Source organism: Ranitomeya imitator, chromosome 1, assembly GCF_032444005.1.
Source record: "Ranitomeya imitator isolate aRanImi1 chromosome 1, aRanImi1.pri, whole genome shotgun sequence".
NCBI classification, from domain to species: Eukaryota; Metazoa; Chordata; class Amphibia; order Anura; family Dendrobatidae; genus Ranitomeya; species Ranitomeya imitator.
The window spans coordinates 326,532,708-326,552,396 of NC_091282.1; the positions used below are offsets into that span (position 1 = coordinate 326,532,708).

The following is a 19,689-nucleotide window of genomic DNA, read 5'->3' on the forward strand; positions in this document are numbered from 1 at the left end:
TAGTGACTGCAAAGTTATACTGACAAGTAGACAGTCACCGAGGATGGCAGGCAGCAAGGATTCTGGGAGATATATGGCGGAGGGAGCAGGGTGACAGCAGCACAGAGTATTTCAGGAGAGCAGTGTGCAGGTCTATGGGGGGGGGGGGGGGCACTCTGTTCGGTGTGTGGAGCAGCCCGGGATTTACATTGAGCGCTGTCTGTTATACACATGGATGGACCATCTGCTTCACAAAAATCCAGGAAACATTTCTGCTGATTGATGGCCTGTTCTGATCCAGACATTGCATGCAAAGACCCCATTCCCCTCCTCAGATCCTGTCTTCTCCATCCTGTCCTGGTGATGTGTGAAAGCGAGGCGACAGGCGCAGTCCGGGTGATGCTGGGAAGGAAATGTAGCCATATAGTACCGATAAAAATAAGGCCCTTCTATTCAGCTGCCTCGCCAGCCTTCCCCTGACTGCACCTAACTGGAGGTCATACTGCCCCCTCTATTACCCCAGACCCACATGCAGGTGATCAGCCAGAACCACCCTAGAATGGGTCCCCTTTCTGAAGATAATACCGCCATATACATCACACATAATACCGCCATATACATCACACACAATACCGCCATATACTTCTCACGGTAATATAAATCACACATAATACCACCATCGTGTTCTCACATACCACCATATCCTTCTCACATAATACCGCCATATAGATCACCCATAATGCCGCCATATAGATCTCACATAATGCCGCCATAGACTTCTCACATACCAGCATATACTTCTCACATAATACCGCCATATACTGCTCACATATAGTCATATAGATCACACACAATACCACCAAGTAGATCACACATAAAACCTCCTTATAATTCTCACATACTACTGCCACATAATCACACATAATCCCACAATATAGTTCTCATATAATACCGTCATATAGTTTTCACATCATTCCACAATACTGATCAAACATAATACCACCAAATAGATCACATATAATACCGTCATATAGATCACACACTGCCATAATACAGATCACACATAATACTTGGCGGCATCATGTGTGATCTATATGGCAGTATTATGTAATAAATATATATGCGGCATAATGTGTGGTCTTTATGGGAGTATTATGTGATAAATATATATTGCGCATTAAATGTGATCCATATGGCATTGTGCTGGTCTAGGGGGGTCACAGAGAGATGTATGGTGGAAGGAGCAGGGTGACAGGAGCACAGAGTATTTCAGGAGAGCAGTGTGCTGGTCCCCCTATAATTAATAACCAGCAAATGCTATGCAGACAGCTGCGGGCTAACATTAACCCCTTCATGACCGGGGGATTTTTCGTTTTTCCGTGTTCATTTTTCGCTCCCCTCCTTCCCAGAGCCATAACTTTTTTATTTTTCTGTCAATTTGGCCATGTGAGGGCTTATTTTTTGCGGGACGAGTTGTACTTTTGAACGACATCATTGGTTTTAGCATGTCGTGTACTAGAAAACGGGAAAAAAATTCCAAGTGCGGTGAAATTGCAAAAAAAGTGCAATCCCACACTTGTTTTTTGTTTGGCTTTTTTTCTAGGTTCACTAAATGCTAAAAATGACCTGCCATTATGATTCTCCAGGTCAGTACGAGTTCATAGACACCAAACATGACTAGGTTATTTTTTATCTAAGTGGTGAAAAAAAATTCCAAACTTTGCTAAAAAAAAAAAAAAAATTGTGCCATTTTCCGATACTCGTAGCGTCTCCATTTTTCATGATCTGGGGTCGGTTGAGGGCTTATTTTTTGCGTGCCGAGATGACGTTTTTAATGATAGCATTTCGGTGCAGATACGTTCTTTTGATCGCCCGTTATTGCATTTTAATGCAATGTCGCAGCGACCAAAAAAACGTAATTCTGGCGTTTCGAATTTTTTTCCCGCTACGCTGTTTAGCGATCAGGTTAATACTTTTTTTTAATTGATCGGTCGATTCTGAGCGCGGCGATACCAAATATGCGTAGATTTGATATTTTTTTATTGATTTATTTTGATTGGGGCGAAAGGGGGGTGATTTAAACTTTTACGTTTTTTATTTTTTTCACATTTTTTTAAACTTTTTTTTTAAACTTTTGCCATGCTTCAATAGCCTCCATGGGAGGCTAGAAGCAGGCACAGCACGATCGCCTCTGCTACATAGCAGCGATCTGCTGATCGCTGCTATGTAGCAGAATTGCACGTGTGCTGTGAGCGCCGACCACAGGGTGGCGCTCACAGCGACGGGCGATCAGTAACCATAGAGGTCTCTAGGACCTCTATGGTTACCATCCAGACGCATCGCCGACCCCCGATCATGTGACGGGGGTCGGCGATGACGTCATTTCCGGCCGCCCGGCCGGAAGCGGTAGTTAAATGCCGCTGTCTGCGTTTGACAGCGGCATTTAACTAGTTAATAGGTGCGGGCAGATCGCGATTCTGCCCGCACCTATTACGGGCACATGTCAGCTGTTCAAAACAGCTGACATGTCCCGGCTTTGGTGCGGGCTCACCGCGGAGCCCTGCATCAAAGCAGGGGAGCCGGCATCGGACGGTATAGTACGTCCGATGCCGGTAAGGGGTTAATAGCTTAGGAAGGGGCCATGGACAGGGGCGTAACTACCACGGTCGCAGCAGTCGCCACTGCGACCGGGCCCAGGGGAATCAGGGGCCCGGTAGGTCAGATGCACGCCGACATCAGCAAAAAGTTCAAAACTGTTGCCGCGCAGGTGATTCCTCCCGCACTGCAAAAGACAGACCTGCCCTTCACCTCACCTGACCTGCCGGGCGCACAGATCAACTCAGCAGCCGACACCTGAACTGTTAGAAAGGAAGAGCTGAAGGACCTGTGGTGACAGGGCCGGACTGGCCATCGGGCAGTTCTGGCAAATGCCAGAAGGGCCGATGGCAGTAGTGGGCCGCTCGAATGTGTGCCGCTGTCGGCACACTCCGAGTCCCCCCCGCTGTCGGCACACTCCCGGGCCGGCCCCGCATTCAACTATACCGGCGTCTTAGACGCCGGTACAGTTGAATGCAATGATGGGGAGAGAGCATCTGCTGTCGCTCCCTCTCCCATCATTCCCCGCTCTGTCTGCCGCTTACACTGCGGGTGCGCGATGACGCCATATCATCGCGCACCTGCTGTGTGACCGGGCGGGCAGACTGCAGCTGCTGAGACCGGAGCCAGGAGCAGTGCGGGGCAAGAGGAAAGGTGAGTAGAGTCAGTGTTTTTTTTTTTTTTATTATTATTACATGGCATGGCTGCATTACATTCTATGTGGACTGGCTACATTACATTCTATGGGGCTGTGCTGCATTACATTCTATGGGGACTGGCTGCATTACATTCTATGGAGACTGGCTGCATTACATTCTATGGAGACTGGCTGCATTACATTCTATGGGGGCTGTGCTGCATTACATTCTATGGGGGCTGTGCTGCATTACATTCTATGGGGCTGGGCAGCGCTGCATTATATTGTATGGTGGCTGTGCTGCATTACATTCTATGGGGGCTGTGCTGCATTACATTCTATGGGGCTGTGCTGCATTACATTCTATGGGGCTGTGCTGCATTACATTCTATGGGGGCTGTGCTGCATTACATTCTATGGGGGCTGGCTGCATTACATTCTATGGGGACTGGCTGCATTACATTCTATGGGGGCTGGCTGTATTACATGACGATGACGTCAGGTCCTTCAGCTCTCAGCAGCAGCTCAGTCCTGGTTGTGTGCAGCTCGTGTTCTCTGGTATCAGGCAGCAGCAGGTTTCCGGTTCCTGCTGTTCCGGGGAGATGTGTATTCAGATGGGGCAGAATGTGGAGTCAAATGGGGCAGAATGTGGAGACAGATGGGGCAGAATGTGGAGACAGATGGGGCAGAATGTGGAGACAGATGGGGCAGAATGTGTGTTCAGGTGGGGCAGAATGTGTGTTCAGGTGGGGCAGAATGTGTGTTCAGGTGGGGCAGAATGTGGAGTCAGATGGGGCAGAATGTGGAGGTAGATGGGGCAGGATGTGGATTTGGGTGGAAAATATTTTGGCAGGGGGGAGCCCATTTGAAAGTTTGCATCGGGGCCCATAACTTTGTAGTTATGCCACTGGCCATGGATATTGTCCCCCACAGGCTAAAAACATCAGCTCTCAGCCGCCTAATAGATGCACCTTTTCTGGCGCTTTGCCTGGCAATTCCCACTTGCCCTGTAGCAGTAGCAAGTGGGGTTCATATTTGGGGGGTTGATGTCACCTTTATATTGACCGGTGACATCAACCTCACGGCTTAGTAATGGAGAGGCGTCTATAAGACACCTATCCATTACTAATCCTACAGTTATATGGTAAATAAAGACACAGCCAGAATAAAGTCCTTTATTAATCTTAATTAAACCATACTTACCGAACGCATAATCCCCGACTCCCTCGTCTCCTGCAACAAAAATAATAAACCACAATGGGGAAAGACATGCAGGGGGGAGAGGAGTGCATAGGAGAAGAGTGCATAGGAGAGAATTAGATACTGACTGCTGAGCTGTGTATCTAATACTGTCCTGTGTATTTAAACCTGTCCTGTGTATCTAATCCTCTCCTGTGTGATACTGACTACTGAGCCGTATCTAATCTGTCGTGTGATGCTGACTGCTGACCCGTGTATCTAATCCTATACTGTGTGATACTGACTGCTGAGCCGTGTATCTAATCCTATCCTGTGTGATACGGTGCTGAGCCATGTATCTAATCCTATCCTGTGTGATACGGTGCTGAGCCGTGTATCTAATCCTATCCTGTGTGATACGGTGCTAAGCCGTGTATCTAATCCTATCTTGTGTGATAATGTCTGCTACACAGGACAGGATTAGATACACAAGACAGGATTAGATACACAACTCACCAGTCAGTATCAGACAGGACAGGATTAGATACACAGGACAGGATTAGGATTTTATAGGGACAGTTAGCAGTGGTAGGTGGTATATACAGGGGCAGGTAGCGGCGGTAGGTGGTGTGTATAATATATATATATATAATTTATTTACAGGCAGGTAGCAGTGGTAGGTGCATAATAAAAAAAAAAAAAAGTACTTACCTTCCCTCCTCTCCCAGGAAGTGCTGCATCCTGTTCAGGGCAGAGCAGTGTGACGATCTCCCTGTTGTGCTCTGAAAAGGTCAGCAGTGATTGCAGCCTGAACTGTAAGGCCATGTCCACACGTAGGGTCGGGTCCCTGCGGGTTCTCCCGCAGCGGATTTGATAAATCTGCAGGGCAAAACTTCTGCGGTTATCCCTGCAGATTTATCACGTTTTGTCCTGCGGTTTCCGCTGCGGGATTTACTCCTACTATTGATGCTGTATATGCAGCAATATGCAGCATCAATAGTAATGTTAAAAAATATATATATATATATATATCTCACCCTCTGACGTCCCGATCTCCTCGGCGCTGCAGGCGGCGGTCCGGTTCCAAAGATGCTGTGCGAGAAGGACCTTTGTGACGTCACTGTCATGTGACCGCGACGTCACCGCAGGTCCTGCTCGCATAGCAAACCTGAGACCGGACGGCCGCGTTCAGCGCTAGGAGGTGAGTATATCATTATTTTTTATTTTAATTCTTTTTTTTTACCACAAATATGGTTCCCGGGGCCTGGAGGAGAGTCTCCTTTCTTCCACCCCGGGTAGCAACCGCACATTATCCGCTTACTTCTCGCATGGTGGGCACAGCCCCATGCGGTAAGTAAGCGGATCAATGCATTTCTATGGGTGCAGAATAACTGCGATTCTGCACAAAGAAGTGACATGCTGAGGGTTGTAAACCGCTGCGTTTCTGCGCGGTTTTTCCCGCAGCATGTGCACAGCGGTTTGCGGTTTCCCATTGGTTTACATGTTTATTGTAAACGCAATGGAAACTGCTGCGGACCCGCAGCATCAAAATCGCCGCAGTTCCGCGGTAAAAACTGCAACGTGTGCACATAGCCTTATACTAAGTACAGGCTGCAATCACCGCTCCTCGCTGCAGATACTTACCCCGGACCCTCGCTTCCCAGCAGCAGCTTCTCCCTGACAACTCCTGCCATTGCACACACTGAGCTGTGTGTGCAATGACAGAGGAAAATAAAGCCCACAGCTGTGGGCTACAACAAAATGGCCGCGATCTCCTCCCACAGCTGGGACCTAGCAGCCAAGTGGGCGTGCCCAGGTCACAGCTAAGAGGCAGGAGGAGCAGCCTCAATGTAAGGGATGCGGTCGGAGTCCGACTGCAGTCTTTTATGCCCATGGCTGCTGTAAGTGAGGAGTGCAAGTGTCGCGCCCAGACACTTACACCCCCACTAACGAAAATGGCAACCTCCAGTGGCAAAAATAAAAGGGAATAAATACAAAAATATAAAAGTAGTTAATTTAATTTTGTATTAAAAATAATTGATTATATAATTATTAATACAAAAACTAAAATCACGGCACCTTCCCTTTAAAGATTTTTCTGTATTTTCATGACTGAAAATTGTACATTCACACTGAAGGCATCAAAACTATGAATTAACACGTGTGGAATTATATACTTTACAATAAAGTGTGAAACAACTGAAATTACTGTATGTTTTATTTTTAGGTTCTTCAAAGTATCCACCTTTTGCTTTGATGACTGCTTTGCACACTCTTGCCATTCTCTTGATGAGCTTCAACAGGTTGTCACCGGGAATGGTCTTCCAACAATCTTGAAGGAGTTCCCAGAGATGCTTAGCACTTGTTGGCCGTTTTGCATTCCTTCTGCGGTCCAGCTCACCCCAAACCATCTCGATTGGGTTCAGGTCTGGTGACTGTGGAGGCCAGATCATCTGGCGTAGCACCCCATCACTCTCCTTCTTGGTCAAATAGCCCTTACACAGCCTGGAGGTGTGTTTGGGGTCATTGTCCTGTTGAAAAATAAATGATGGTCCAACTAAATGCAAACCGGATGGAATAGCATGCCGCTGCAAGATGCTGTGGTAGCCATGATGGTTCAGTAAGCCTTCAATTTTGAATAAATCCCCAACAGTGTCACCAGCAAAGCACCATCACACCATCACACCTCCTCCATGCTTCACGGTGGGAACCAGGCATGTAGAGTCCATCCGTTCACCTTTTCTGCGTCGCACAAAGACACGGTGGTTAGAACCAAAGATCTCAAATTTGGACTCATCAGACCAAAGCACAGATTTCCACTGGTCTAATGTTTATTCCTTGTGTTCTTTAGCCCAAACAAGTCTCTTCAGCTTGTTGCCTGTCCATAGCAGTGGTTTTCTAGCAGCTATTTTACCATAAAGGCCTGCTGCACAAAGTCTCCTCTTAATAGTTGTTGTAGAGATGTGTCTGCTGCTAGAACTCTGTGTGGCATTGATCTGGCCTCTAATCTGAGCTGCTGTTAACCTGCGATTCCAGAGGCTGGTGACTCGGATAAACTTATCCTCAGAAGCAGAGGTGACTCTTGGTCTTCCTTTCCTGGGGCGGTCCTCATGTGAGCCATTTTCTTTGTAGCGCTTGATGGTTTTTGCCACTGCACTTGGGGACACTTTCAAAGTTTTCCCAATTTTTCGGACTGACTGACCTTCATTTCTTAAAGTAATGATGGCCACTCGTTTTTTTTTTTTACTTAGCTGCTTTTTTCTTGCTATAATACAAATTCTAACAGTCTATTCAGTAGGACTATCAGCTGTGTATCCACCAGACTTCTGCTCAACACAACTGATGGTCCCAGCCCCATTTATAAGGCAAGAAATTCCACTTATTAAACCTGACAGGGCACACCTGTGAAGTGAAAACCATTCCCGGTGACTACCTCTTGAAGCTCATCAAGAGAATGCCAAGTGTGTGCAAAGCAGTCAAAGCAAAAGGTGGCTACTTTGAAGAACCTACACTCCCTGACAGAAGTTATGGCGCTTATCCATGTTATGTAAATAAAAGCTTATAACTTGACGTTAAATTCATCCATTGGTTGTATAAATTATTCTTTTGAAAGCTGAAACCCTTCGAAATGTGGTTTAGGTTAAGAAAATAAATTGGCATCAATACATAATTTCAGTTGTTTCACACTTTTTTGTTAAGTCTATAATTCCACATGTGTTAATTCATAGTTTTGATGCCTTTAGTGTGAATGTACAATTTTCGTAATCATGAAAATACAGAAAAATCTTTAAATGAGAAGGTGTGTCCAAACTTTTGGTCTGTACTGTATATACTTTTTTATTTTTTTGTAGATCAGTAGTCTGGAAAAAAAAACTATGAACATATCTAAGTTTGGCCAGATTTCTGGACCAAACTTACACATTTCAAAGAATGATTTTGTGATGTGAATAGGCATCACATGGTTGGCATTCAAAGGTCTAGAACTAAATGACTTGCCATTCAAAAATAATTTGTGTGGGGATTGATTATTATTATTATTTATTTATATAGCACCATTAATTCCATGGTGTTGTACATGAGAAAGGGGTTACATACAGAGTTATAGATATCTTTTACAGTAAACAAATTTACAGTGACAGACTGGTACAGAGGGGAGAGAACCTTGTCTTTGCAGACTTACATTCTATAGGATAATGGGGAAGAAACAGAAGGTTGCAGGTGTGGCAGCTCTGGTGTTGGTGAGGCAGCAGCTCGGGTGGTTGGTGAGGCGGCAGAATGGTTATTGCAGGCTTGAGGCTTTCCTGAAGAGATAGGTTTTCAGGTTCAGTCTGAAGGATCCGAGGGTGGTGGATAATCAGACGTGTTGAGGCATGGAATTCCAGAGGATGGGGGATATTCGGGAGAAATCTTGGAGGCGGTTGTGTGAGGAACGAATAAAGGCCCCGTCACACATAGCGACGCTGCAGCGATACCGACAACGATCCGGATCGCTGCAGCGTCGCTGTTTGGTCGCTGGAGAGCTGTCACACAGACCGCTCTCCAGCGACCAACGATGCCGGTAACCAGGGTAAACATCGGGTAACTAAGCGCAAGGCCGCGCTTAGTAACCCGATGTTTACCCTGGTTACCATCGTTAAAGTAAAAAAAACAAACAGTACATACTTACCTACCGCTGTCTGTCCCCGGCGCTCTGCTCTGCACTCCTCCTGTACTGTCTGTGTGAGCACAGCGGCCGGAAAGCAGAGCGGTGACGTCACCGCTCTGCTTTCCGGCTGACCGATGCTCACAGCCAGTGCAGGAGGAGAGCAGAGCACAGCGCCGGGGGACAGACAGCGGTAGGTAAGTATGTACTGTTTGTTTTTTTACTTTTAGGATGGTAACCAGGGTAAACATCGGGTTACTAAGCGCGGCCCTGCGCTTAGTTACCCGATGTTTACCCTGGTTACCAGTGAAGACATCGCTGAATCGGCATCACACACGCCGATTCAGCGATGTCAGCGGGACCTCAACGATCAAAAAATGGCCCAGGCCATTCCGACACGACCAGCGATCTCACAGCAGGGGCCTGATCGCTGGTACGTGTCACACATAGCGAGATCGCTACTGAGATCGCTGTTGCGTCACAAAACTTGTGACTCAGCAGCGATCTCGCTAGCGATCTCGCTATGTGTGACGGGGCCTTAAGTGTGGAGGAGAGTAGGAGGTCTTGGGAGGATCGGAGATTACGTGAAGGAAGATATTGGGAGATTAGTTCAGAGATATAGGAAGGGGACAGGTTGTGGATGGCTTTATAGATCAGTGTTAGTAGTTTGAACTGGATTCGTTGGAGAATTGGGAGCCAGTGGAGGGATTTGCAGAGGGGAGAATCAGGGGAGTAGCGAGGAGAGAGGTGGATTAGCCGGCAGCAGAGTTGAGGACAGACTTGAGTGGTGCAAGAGAGTTAGCGGTGAGGCCACAGAGGAGGGTGTTGCAGTAGTCGAGGTGGAAGATGATGAGGGCATGCACAAGAGTTTTGGTAGATTGTGGGCTGAGGAAGGGACGGATTCTGGCAATATTTTTGAGTTGGAGGCGACAGGAGGTGGCAAGAGTTTGGACGTGCGGTTTGAAGGACAGGGCAGAGTCGAGAGTTACCCCGAAGCAGCGGATTTCAGGTGCGGGAGAAGAGCGTCATGCCGTTTACCATAATAGATAGGTCAGGTAGGGGGGATATGTGAGATGGGGGAAAGATGATGAGTTCGATTGATAGGCAAGCTCTGTAATTTTAAGTCCATTCAATACAGATATTGAAATATTGACATTATCATGGTCAGAGATGTCACATTCCTGAATATTTGATATGCTACAGTTGAAACACTATATAAAGAGACTAATAAAATGTATGTAAACGTTTAACTGCGGAAAATAATAAAAATGCCTTAAAACATTCTCTCTCTCCCATTATTCTGGCATTTGTAAAATATTAATAATTATGGTAATCCTAATTGACCTAAAATGGAAATTTTATTCTAATTTCATGTCAAATATTTTATATAGTGTAGGTAAACTTATTATTTTAATGCATACACTAAACATATATTAGTGATAGATGTCTGGAAATAAAAATCCCAGCAGGAATGGGACTTTATCTTTCTATGCAGGTTTTAGTGACTTTATCATACTTTGCAGGCAGCCTAAATGAAGGAGTTGTTTTGTTGAATGAGGCCCTAGTCCAGTTCAACAGTGTGTATGGAGCCATACATCCCGACATTGCCATGTGCCTTCGTTTGCTTGCCAGAGTTAAATTCATTTTAGGAGATATCACAGAGGTGAGAGTCATTGCTAAAATGTTCCCAACAATTTTTGCACTCACAATGGTCACTCTTTTACACTTGTATCCAATAGCACACATACAGTGAGTACGGAAAGTATTCAGACCCCTTTAAATTTTTCACTCTTTGTTTCTTTGCAGCCATTTGGTAAATTCAAAAAAGTTCATTTTTTTTTCTCATTAATGTACACTCTGCGCCCCATCTTGACTGAAAAAAACAAACAAACAAATGTAGACATTTTTGCACATTTATTAAAAAACAAAAGCTAAAATATCACATGGTCATAAGTATCCAGACCCTTTGCTCAGTATTGAGTAGAAGCACCCTTTTGAGCTAGTGCAACCATGAGTCTTCTTGGGAATGATGCATTCTTCCTTGCAGATCCTCTCCAGTTCCATCAGGTTGGATGTGAAGGTTGGTGGACAGCCATTTTCAGGTCTCTCCATAGCATGATGCTGCCACCATCATGTTTCACTGTTGGGATTGTATTGGGCAGGTGATGAGCAGTGCCTGGTTTTCGCCACACATGCTGCTTAGAATTATCACTAAAGAGTTCTATCTTTTTATCATCAGACCAGAGAATCTTATTTCTCATAGTCTGGGAGTCCTTTCGTGTATTTTGTTAGCAAACTATTCTGGTGGTCCCAAACTTCTTCCATTTAAGGATTATGGAGGCCACTGTGCTCTTAGGAACCTTGAGTATTGCAGAAATTATTTTGTAACCTTGGCCCGATCTGTGCCTTGCCACAATTCTGTCTCTGAGCTCCTTGGCCAGTTCCTTTGACCTCATGATTCTCATTTGGTCTGACATGCACTGTGAGCTGTGAGGTCTTATATAGACAGGTGTGTGCCTTTCCAAATCAAGTCCTATCAGTTTATTTAAAGGGACACTTGCCTTGCGCAGGCGTGTACTATGGAGGACAGAGAATGAACTTCAATCCAATATTGCAGCCAGCGGGTAAGGAGAGGGTGAATCAAAAACACCAAAACCCCGCCTCCATGGCTGAAGATTGTTCTCTCCAAATTCAGGTGACAGTGTCCCTTTAAACACAGCTGGACTCCAATGAAGGCGTAGAACCATCTCAAGGAGGATCACAAGGAAATGGACAGCATGTGACTTAAATATGAGGGTCTGAATAATTATGACCATGTGATATTTCAGTTTTTCTTTTTTAATAAATTTAATAAAGTTCTACATTTGTTTTTTTTGTTTTTTTTTTCAGTCAAGATGGGGTGCAGAGTGTATATTAATGAGAAAAAAATGAACTTTTTTGAATTTACCAAGTGGCTCTAATGATGCAAAAAGTGAAAAATACTTTCCGTACCCACTGTATCTCAGGCTTGAGATGACTGGCGCCATAAAGCTCCTACATTTTTCCAGTTGCCATACACTACATCAGTTACATTTAAAATTAGTTGTGGTCTTAAAGATTTAATTATTTTATCCTTGTATGACATGTGAATGTGGAATTGTAGAAATGATGATGATCTACATTAAATAAATGTTGTTCTCCCATAGGCTCTGGATAATCAACAGAAAGCAGTAATAATGGCGGAGAGGACATTGGGCTATGACAGCAGCATCGCAGTTCAGGACTATGTGCGTTTGGTCTAATGGTCCTATACCTATAAAACTAGTGTTAGCAGCTGTAGTACACTGACTCCATTGTATCTTTTCAACAGGTCCTCTTCTCTCATTACTGTTTTGCCAGTGGACAATTACCATTAGCATTGAAGCTGCTGTACCGTGCCCGATACTTAATGCTGATCATAGCAGGTGAAGACCATCCGAGCATGGCTACACTGGATGTGAGTATAATGTGTGAATTATATGCGAACTTCAGGGGTGTATACAGAAATCATAGGCCCAATAGCAGAAGCCCATATTGAGCCACCCATTTAAGCCCCCCTCCCCTGGCGGGGTCAAAGAAAAGCATATTTCACAACTTACCAGCCCTTAGGAAGTAAGTTTGCTCCTATTTAAGCCACTTGGTGTTCTCACACACTATAATAGCCCTTTCATGGTCCCCAAGTATGATGCCAACAAAAGTGCCCCCCAAATATGTTATGATACAGCCACGGTGAATTCCTCCACAGTACCCTCTACACACAGTATGATGTCCCTACAGCAACCTCCCACCTGCAACGTATGATACCTCACAATGACTCCAGCACAGTATGATGGCCCCCATAGTGACCCCAACAAAGTATGATGGCCCCCACACTTCACCATACACAGTATGATGGCCCCGACAGTCCTCCCACATGATATGAGGTCCCTCACAGCCATTCACCCAATATGATGGCACCCACACAGCACTCCAGTGTGATGGCCCTACATCTCTTCAAATAGTAGATGGACCCAACACAATCCTCCACACAGTATGATGGACCACACACAATTGTCCACACTGTACAATGGCCCGCACACAGAATAATGTCCCCCACATCACCCTCTAAATAGGATGTGTTCCCTATAGTCTTCAAAACAGTGTAATGCCCCCCATAACCCTCCAAACAATATACCGTATTTTTCAGACTATAAGGCGCACTGGACCATAAGACGCACCTCAAATTTGGGGTGAAAATTGCAGAATTTTTTTTTTATATAAGATTGGGGTCCGTCTTATTGTCCGAATTTAAGGTATCTTACCTGAGGGCTGGCGGTGGCAGAGCAGGGTCACAGGAGGCATGGTGGCAGCAGAGGTGAGGTGATGCTGAGTTGCGGTGGTCGGTACGGCATGCACCTGAGCAGGGTCCCTTCCTGCTTAGGTGGGCAACGCCGCGGCCTGGCGTCCATGCAGCGGGTTGCGGCAGTGGTGTGGAGGTGGCAGAGGTGCGGTCACCTCCTCAGGTGAGGTGACACCGCGGCCCGGTATCCAAGGCGAGCAGCAGAGCCGGATTAATCACTGGTTTCTCAGTGGCGGCGGCCATCTTCCCGAGGATTATGAGGCGCGGTGAGCAGTATGTCGTGAGCAGAGTCCCTTCCACAGGTGAGGTGACGCCGCAGTCCGGTATTCAAGGCGAGTAGCAGAGCTGGGTGAATCATGGCTTTCTCGGTGGCGGCCATCTTCCTGAGGCCGCACGTGCGCAGATTGTGTGCTCTGCTTCCCGGAGCTTCAGGAAAATGGCAGTGGGAAGCAGCGTGTGCGCAGATGGAGATCGCGGTGGCCATTTTCCTGAAGCCGAGATCTCAATCTGCGAACTCGGCTTCAGCAAAATGGCCGCCGCGATGTGTGTGTGTGTGTGTGTATGTATATATATATATATATATATATATATATATATATATATATATATATATATATATATATATATATATATATATATATATATATGACCCTATTCCTCCACTGCTTCGGTCTCTGCAGCGTGTGTTCTGAATGTCTGTTCAGGCTCGATGCAGTGACATCATCAAGCCTGGTGAACTGAGAGCTCAGATGCACAGGGAGAGTGATGTAAGAGGAAGCTGCAGAGCCACCCTGATTCTCAGATTCACAGGCCCTAAAGCTGGCGCGTGGTTTGCTGCTGTTACTGGTATGCCACTGGTGAACTGCTAAAGATCATAATAAGTAAAAGTTGAGAATTCAACAAGAATATTTAAAGGGATTCTGTCAAAAGGTTTTTGCTGCTTCATCTGAGATCAGCCTGGACAAAGAGAAGCTGAAGCCGACGATGTATCACTTAGTTTATTGGGTGCAGCTGTTCTGACACAGATTTTAGATTTAGCAAAGCAGCAGAGCTGAGGAAGCTACCCCCTGCCCACAAAAGGCCTTGTATATAAAAAGTCTATAGACAGTGAGCTGCCTATCACAGAAGGGGGCGTGTCGGCCTAACATGCACAGGCTGCAATGATAAGCTCCTGGTGCTAAAACAGTCATTGCAAACAAACCACACCACAGAGCTTGATAAGAGAGGTATCGCTTAAATCTGTGTTTTAACCCCTACATGCTGTCTTCAGATTACATAGCAAAAACCTGCTGATGGATTCCCTTTACTATCCCTAACATACAACAGATTCTGCTCTCTATTGGCCCTTCTGCCTTGTTATGAAATAGAAATAAGAGAAAGTGTCATACGCCATTCATTGTCCTGATCTAGACGCCTGCTCATCGCGATGTGTCTTTTCTCCCTGGCAGAGTAATATTGGCGTGGTTCTACAAGCTGTGCTTGAATGTGACTTATCTCTTCGTTTTCTCGAGAAAGCTTTGGAACTCAATAAAAAGTATTTTGGGCAGAAATCCCTTGATGTCGCTTTAAGGTATTATTAACGTGATTAACATAATAAATGTAGATCAAGAACACCGTCTATGTATGACAACCTTTTTCTAAAGTTGCACCTTGACGTGTATGTATACATTTTATATCAAAACTGCTTTTCTATTTCACAAAGTGATATAGATCAGATAGACACTATTACCAGAAGAATGTCTGCTTTTCTATAAACCGCACCACTTATGTCCATGGAGGATGTCTGCTATTACAGTCCATTCCAATAAACTAGGTTGCGATACCAGACAGTCACCAGAAGAGAGTGGCGCCGCTTTTGGGAAAAGATAATATATATTTTTTAAATTATAGCTGTTTACTATATTGGGTTAATCTAAACAAGCACCAACCTTTATGCTGCACTCGCTTTTAGGCCACGTTCAGTATTTTACATCAGTATTTGTAAGCCAAAACCAGGAGTGGAACAATTAGAGGAAAAGTATAATAGAAACATATGCACCACTTCTGTATTTATCACCCACTCCTGGTTTTGGCTTACAAATACTGAGGTAAAAAAACCCTCACCAAATACTCAAAGTGTGAACACGGTCTTAACCCCTTCCCGACCTGTGACACAGCGTATGCGTCATGAAAGTCGGTGCCAATCCGACCTGTGACGCATATGCTGTGTCACAGAATGATCGCGTCCCTGCAGATCCAGTGAAAGGGTTAACTCCCATTTCACCCGATCTGCAGGGACAGGGGGAGTGGTAGTTTAGCCCAGGGGGGGTGGCTTCACCCCCCCCCCCCGTGGCTACGATCGCTCTGATTGGCTGTTGAAAGTGAAACTGCCAATCAGAGCGATTTCTAATATTTCACCTAAAAAAACTGGTGAAATATTACAATCCAGCCATGGCCGATGCTGCAATATCATCAGCCATGGCTGGAAACACTTATGTGCACCCACCCCACGCATCGCCCCCCCCAGCCCCCCGATCTGTGGTCCGCTGTGTTCCGATCCACCCCCTCCGTCCTGTGCTCCGCTCCCCCGTCCTCCTGTCCGCTCCCCCCGTGCTCCAATCACACCCCCCGTGCTCCAATCAAACCCGCCGCACTCCAATCCACCCCCCCGCACTGCGATCCCCCCCGTGCTCCGATCCACCCCCCGCACAGCGATCCCCCACCCCGTGCTCCAATCCATCCCCCCGTGTTCCGATCCACCCCCCCGTGCTCCGACGCCCCCCCCCCCCCCGTGCCCTGATCCCCCCCCCTTATACTTACCTAGCCTCCCGGGGTCCGTCCGTCTTCTTTCCTGGGCGCCGCTATCTTCCAAAATGGCGGGCGCATGTGCAGTGCGCCCGCCGAATCTGCCGGCCGGCAGATTCGTTCCAAAGTGAGTTTTGATCACTGAGATAGGTTATATCTCAGTGATCAAAATAAAAAAAATAGTAAATGACCCCCCCCCCCCCCCCCTTTGTCACCCCCATAGGTAGGGACAATAAAAAAAAAAATAAAGAATTTTTTTTTTTTTTTGTTCCACTAATGTTGGGGTAAGAACTAGGGGTAGGGGTAGGCTTAGGGGTAGGGTTAGGGTTCGGTATGTGCACACGTATTCTGGTCCTCTGCGGATTTTTCCGCAGAGGATTTGATAAATCCGCAGGGCTAAACCGATGTGGATTTATCGCGGATTTACCGCGGTTTTTCCTGCGCATTTCACTGCGGTTTTACAAATGCGATTTTCTATTGGAGCAGTTGTAAAACCGCTGCGGAATCCGCAGAAAGAAGTGACATGCTGCGGAATGTAAACCGCTGCGTTTCCGTGCAGTTTTTCTGCAGCATGTGTACAGCGATTTTTGTTTCCCATAGGTTTACATTGAACTGTAAACTCATGGGAAACTGCTGCGGATCCGCAGCGTTTTCCGCAGCGTGTGCACATACCTTTAGAATTAGGCTATGTGCACACGGTGCGGATTGGCCGCTGCGGATTCGCAGCAGTGTTCCATCAGGTTTACAGTACCATGTAAACTTATGGAAAACCAAATCCGCTGTGCCCATGGTGCGGAAAATACCACGCGGAAACGCTGCGTTGTATTTTCCGCAGCATGTCAATTCTTTGTGCGGATTCTGCAGCGTTTTACACCTGTTCCTCAATAGGAATCCACAGGTGAAATCCGCACAAAAAACGCTGGCAATCCGCGGTAAATCCGCAGGTAAAACGCAGTGCCTTTTACCCGCGGATTTTTCAAAAATGGTGCTGAAAAATCTCATACGAATCCGCAACGTTGGCACATAGCCTTAGGGTTGGGTTGGAATTAGGGTTGTGGTTAGGGTTAGGGGTGTGTTGGGGTTAGGGTTGTGGTTAGGGGTGTGTTGGGGTTAGGGTTGTGATTAGGGTTACGGCTACAGTTGGGATAAGGTTTAGGGGTGTGTTGGAGGTAGAATTGAGGGGTTTCCACTGTTTAGGCACATCAGGGGGTCTCCAAACGCAACATCGCGCCACCATTGATTCTAGCCAATCTTGTATTCAAAAAGTCAAATGGTGCTCCCTCACTTCCGAGCCCCGACGTGTGCCCAAACAGTGGTTTACCCCCACATATGGGGTACCAGCATACTCAGGACAAACTGCGCAACAATTATTGGGGTCCAATTTCTCCTGTTACCCTTGAGAAAATAAAAAAATTGCTTGCTAAAACATCATTTTTGAGGAAAGAAAAATGATTTTTTATTTTCACGGCTCTGCGTTATAAACTTCTGTGAAGCACTTGGGGGTTGAAAGTGCTCACCTCACATCTAGATAAGTTCCTTTCGGGGTCTAGTTTCCAAAATGGGGTCACTTGTGGGGGGTTTCTACTGTTTAGCCACATCAGGGGCTCTGCAAACGCAACGTGACGCCCGCAGAGCATTCCATCAAAGTCTGCATTTCAAAACGTCACTACTTCACTTCCGAGCCCCAGCATGTGCCTAAACAGTGGTTTACCCCCACATATATGGTATCAGCGTACTCAGGAGAAACTGGACAACAACTTTTGGGGTCAAATTTCTCCTGTTACCCTTGGGAAAATAAAAAATTGCTGGCTAAAAATCATTTTTGAGAAAATAATTTTTTTTTTTTTTTTTCATGGCTCTGCGTTATAAACTTCTGTGAAGCACTTGAGGGTTCAAAGTGCTCACCACACATCTAGATTAGTTCCTTTGGGGGTCTAGTTTCCAAAATGGGGTCATTTGTGGGGGATCTCCAATGTTTAGGCACACAGGGGCTCTCCAAACGCGACATGGTGTCCGCTAATGATTGGAGCTAATTTTCCATTTAAAAAGCCAAATGGCGTGCCTTCCCTTCTGAGCCCTGCCGTGCGCCCAAACAGTGGTTTACCCCCACATATGGGGTATCTGCGTACTCAGGACAAACTGGACAACAACATTTGTGGTCCAATTTGTCCTATTACCATTGGCAAAATAGGAAATTCCAGGCTAAAAAATCATTTTTGAGAAAAGAAAAATTATTTTTTATTTTCATGGCTCTGCATTATAAACTTCTGTGAAGCACCTGGGGGTTTAAAGTGCTCAGTATGCATCTAGATAAGTTCCTTGGGGGGTCTAGTTTCCAAAATGGGGTCACTTGTGGGGGAGCTCCAATGTTTAGGCACACAGGGGCTCTCCAAACGCGACATGGTGTCCGCTAACAATTGGAGCTAATTTTCCATTCAAAAAGTCAAAAGGCGCGCCTTCCCTTCCGAGCCCTGCCGTGTGCCCAAACAGTGGTTTACCCCCACATATGAGGTATCGGCGTACTCGGGAGAAATTGCTCAACAAATTTTAGGATCCATTTTATCCTATTGCCCATGTGAAAATGAAAAAAATGAGGCGAAAAGAAATTTTTTGTGAAAAAAAAGTACTTTTTCATTTTTACGGATCAATTTGTGAAGCACCTGGGGGTTTAAAGGGCTCACTAGGCATCTAGATAAGTTCCTTGGGGGGTCCAGTTTCCAAAATGGGGTCACATGTGGGGGAGCTCCAATGTTTAGGCACACAGGGTCTCTCCAAACGTGACATGGTGTCCGCTAAAGAGTGCAGCCAATTTTTCATTCAAAAAGTCAAATGGCGCTCCTTCCCTTCCAAGCCCTGCCGTGCGTCCAAACAGTGGTTTACCCCCACATATGAGGTATCAGCGTACTCAGGACAAATTGGACAAGAACTTTTGTTGTTCAGTTTCTCCTTTTACCATTGGGAAAATAAAAAAATTGTTGCTGAAAAATCATTTTTGTGACTAAAAAGTTAAATGTTCATTTTTTTCCTTCCATGTTGCTTCTGCTGCTGTGAAGCACCTGAAGGGTTAATAAACTTCTTGAATGTGGTTTTGTGCACCTTGAGGGGTGCAGTTTTTAGAATGGTGTCACTTTTGGGTATTTTCAGCCATATAGACCCCTCAAACTGACTTCAAATGTGAGGTGGTCCCTAAAAAAAATGGTTTTGTAAATTTCATTGTAAAAATGAGAAATCGCTGGTCAAATTTTAACCCTTATAACTTCCTAGCAAAAAAAAATTTTGTTTCCAAAATTGTGCTGATGTAAAGTAGACATGTGGGAAATGTTATTTATTAACTATTTTGTGTCACATAACTCTCTGGTTTAACAGAATAAAAATTCAAAATGTGAAAATTGCGAAATTTTCGCCAAATTTCCGTTTTTATCACAAATAAACACAGAATTTATTGACCTAAATTTACCACTAACACGAAGCCCAATATGTCCCGAAAAAAACAATCTAAGAACCGCTAGGATCCAT

The 19,689-nt window shown here is 45.6% G+C and overlaps 1 protein-coding gene across 1 annotated transcript in view; it reads left to right on the forward strand.

Annotated features, from left to right (window-relative positions):
- The window catches only part of LOC138671056 (clustered mitochondria protein homolog), a 63,814-nt gene that overhangs the window by 34,326 nt on the left and 9,799 nt on the right, over nucleotides 1-19,689 (forward strand). Inside the window, exons 19-22 of the mRNA XM_069758932.1 lie at nucleotides 10,556-10,695; nucleotides 12,218-12,298; nucleotides 12,382-12,507; nucleotides 14,838-14,959. Coding sequence (XP_069615033.1) covers nucleotides 10,556-10,695; nucleotides 12,218-12,298; nucleotides 12,382-12,507; nucleotides 14,838-14,959 — 469 coding nt within the window. The remainder of the gene's footprint in view (nucleotides 1-10,555; nucleotides 10,696-12,217; nucleotides 12,299-12,381; nucleotides 12,508-14,837; nucleotides 14,960-19,689) is intronic.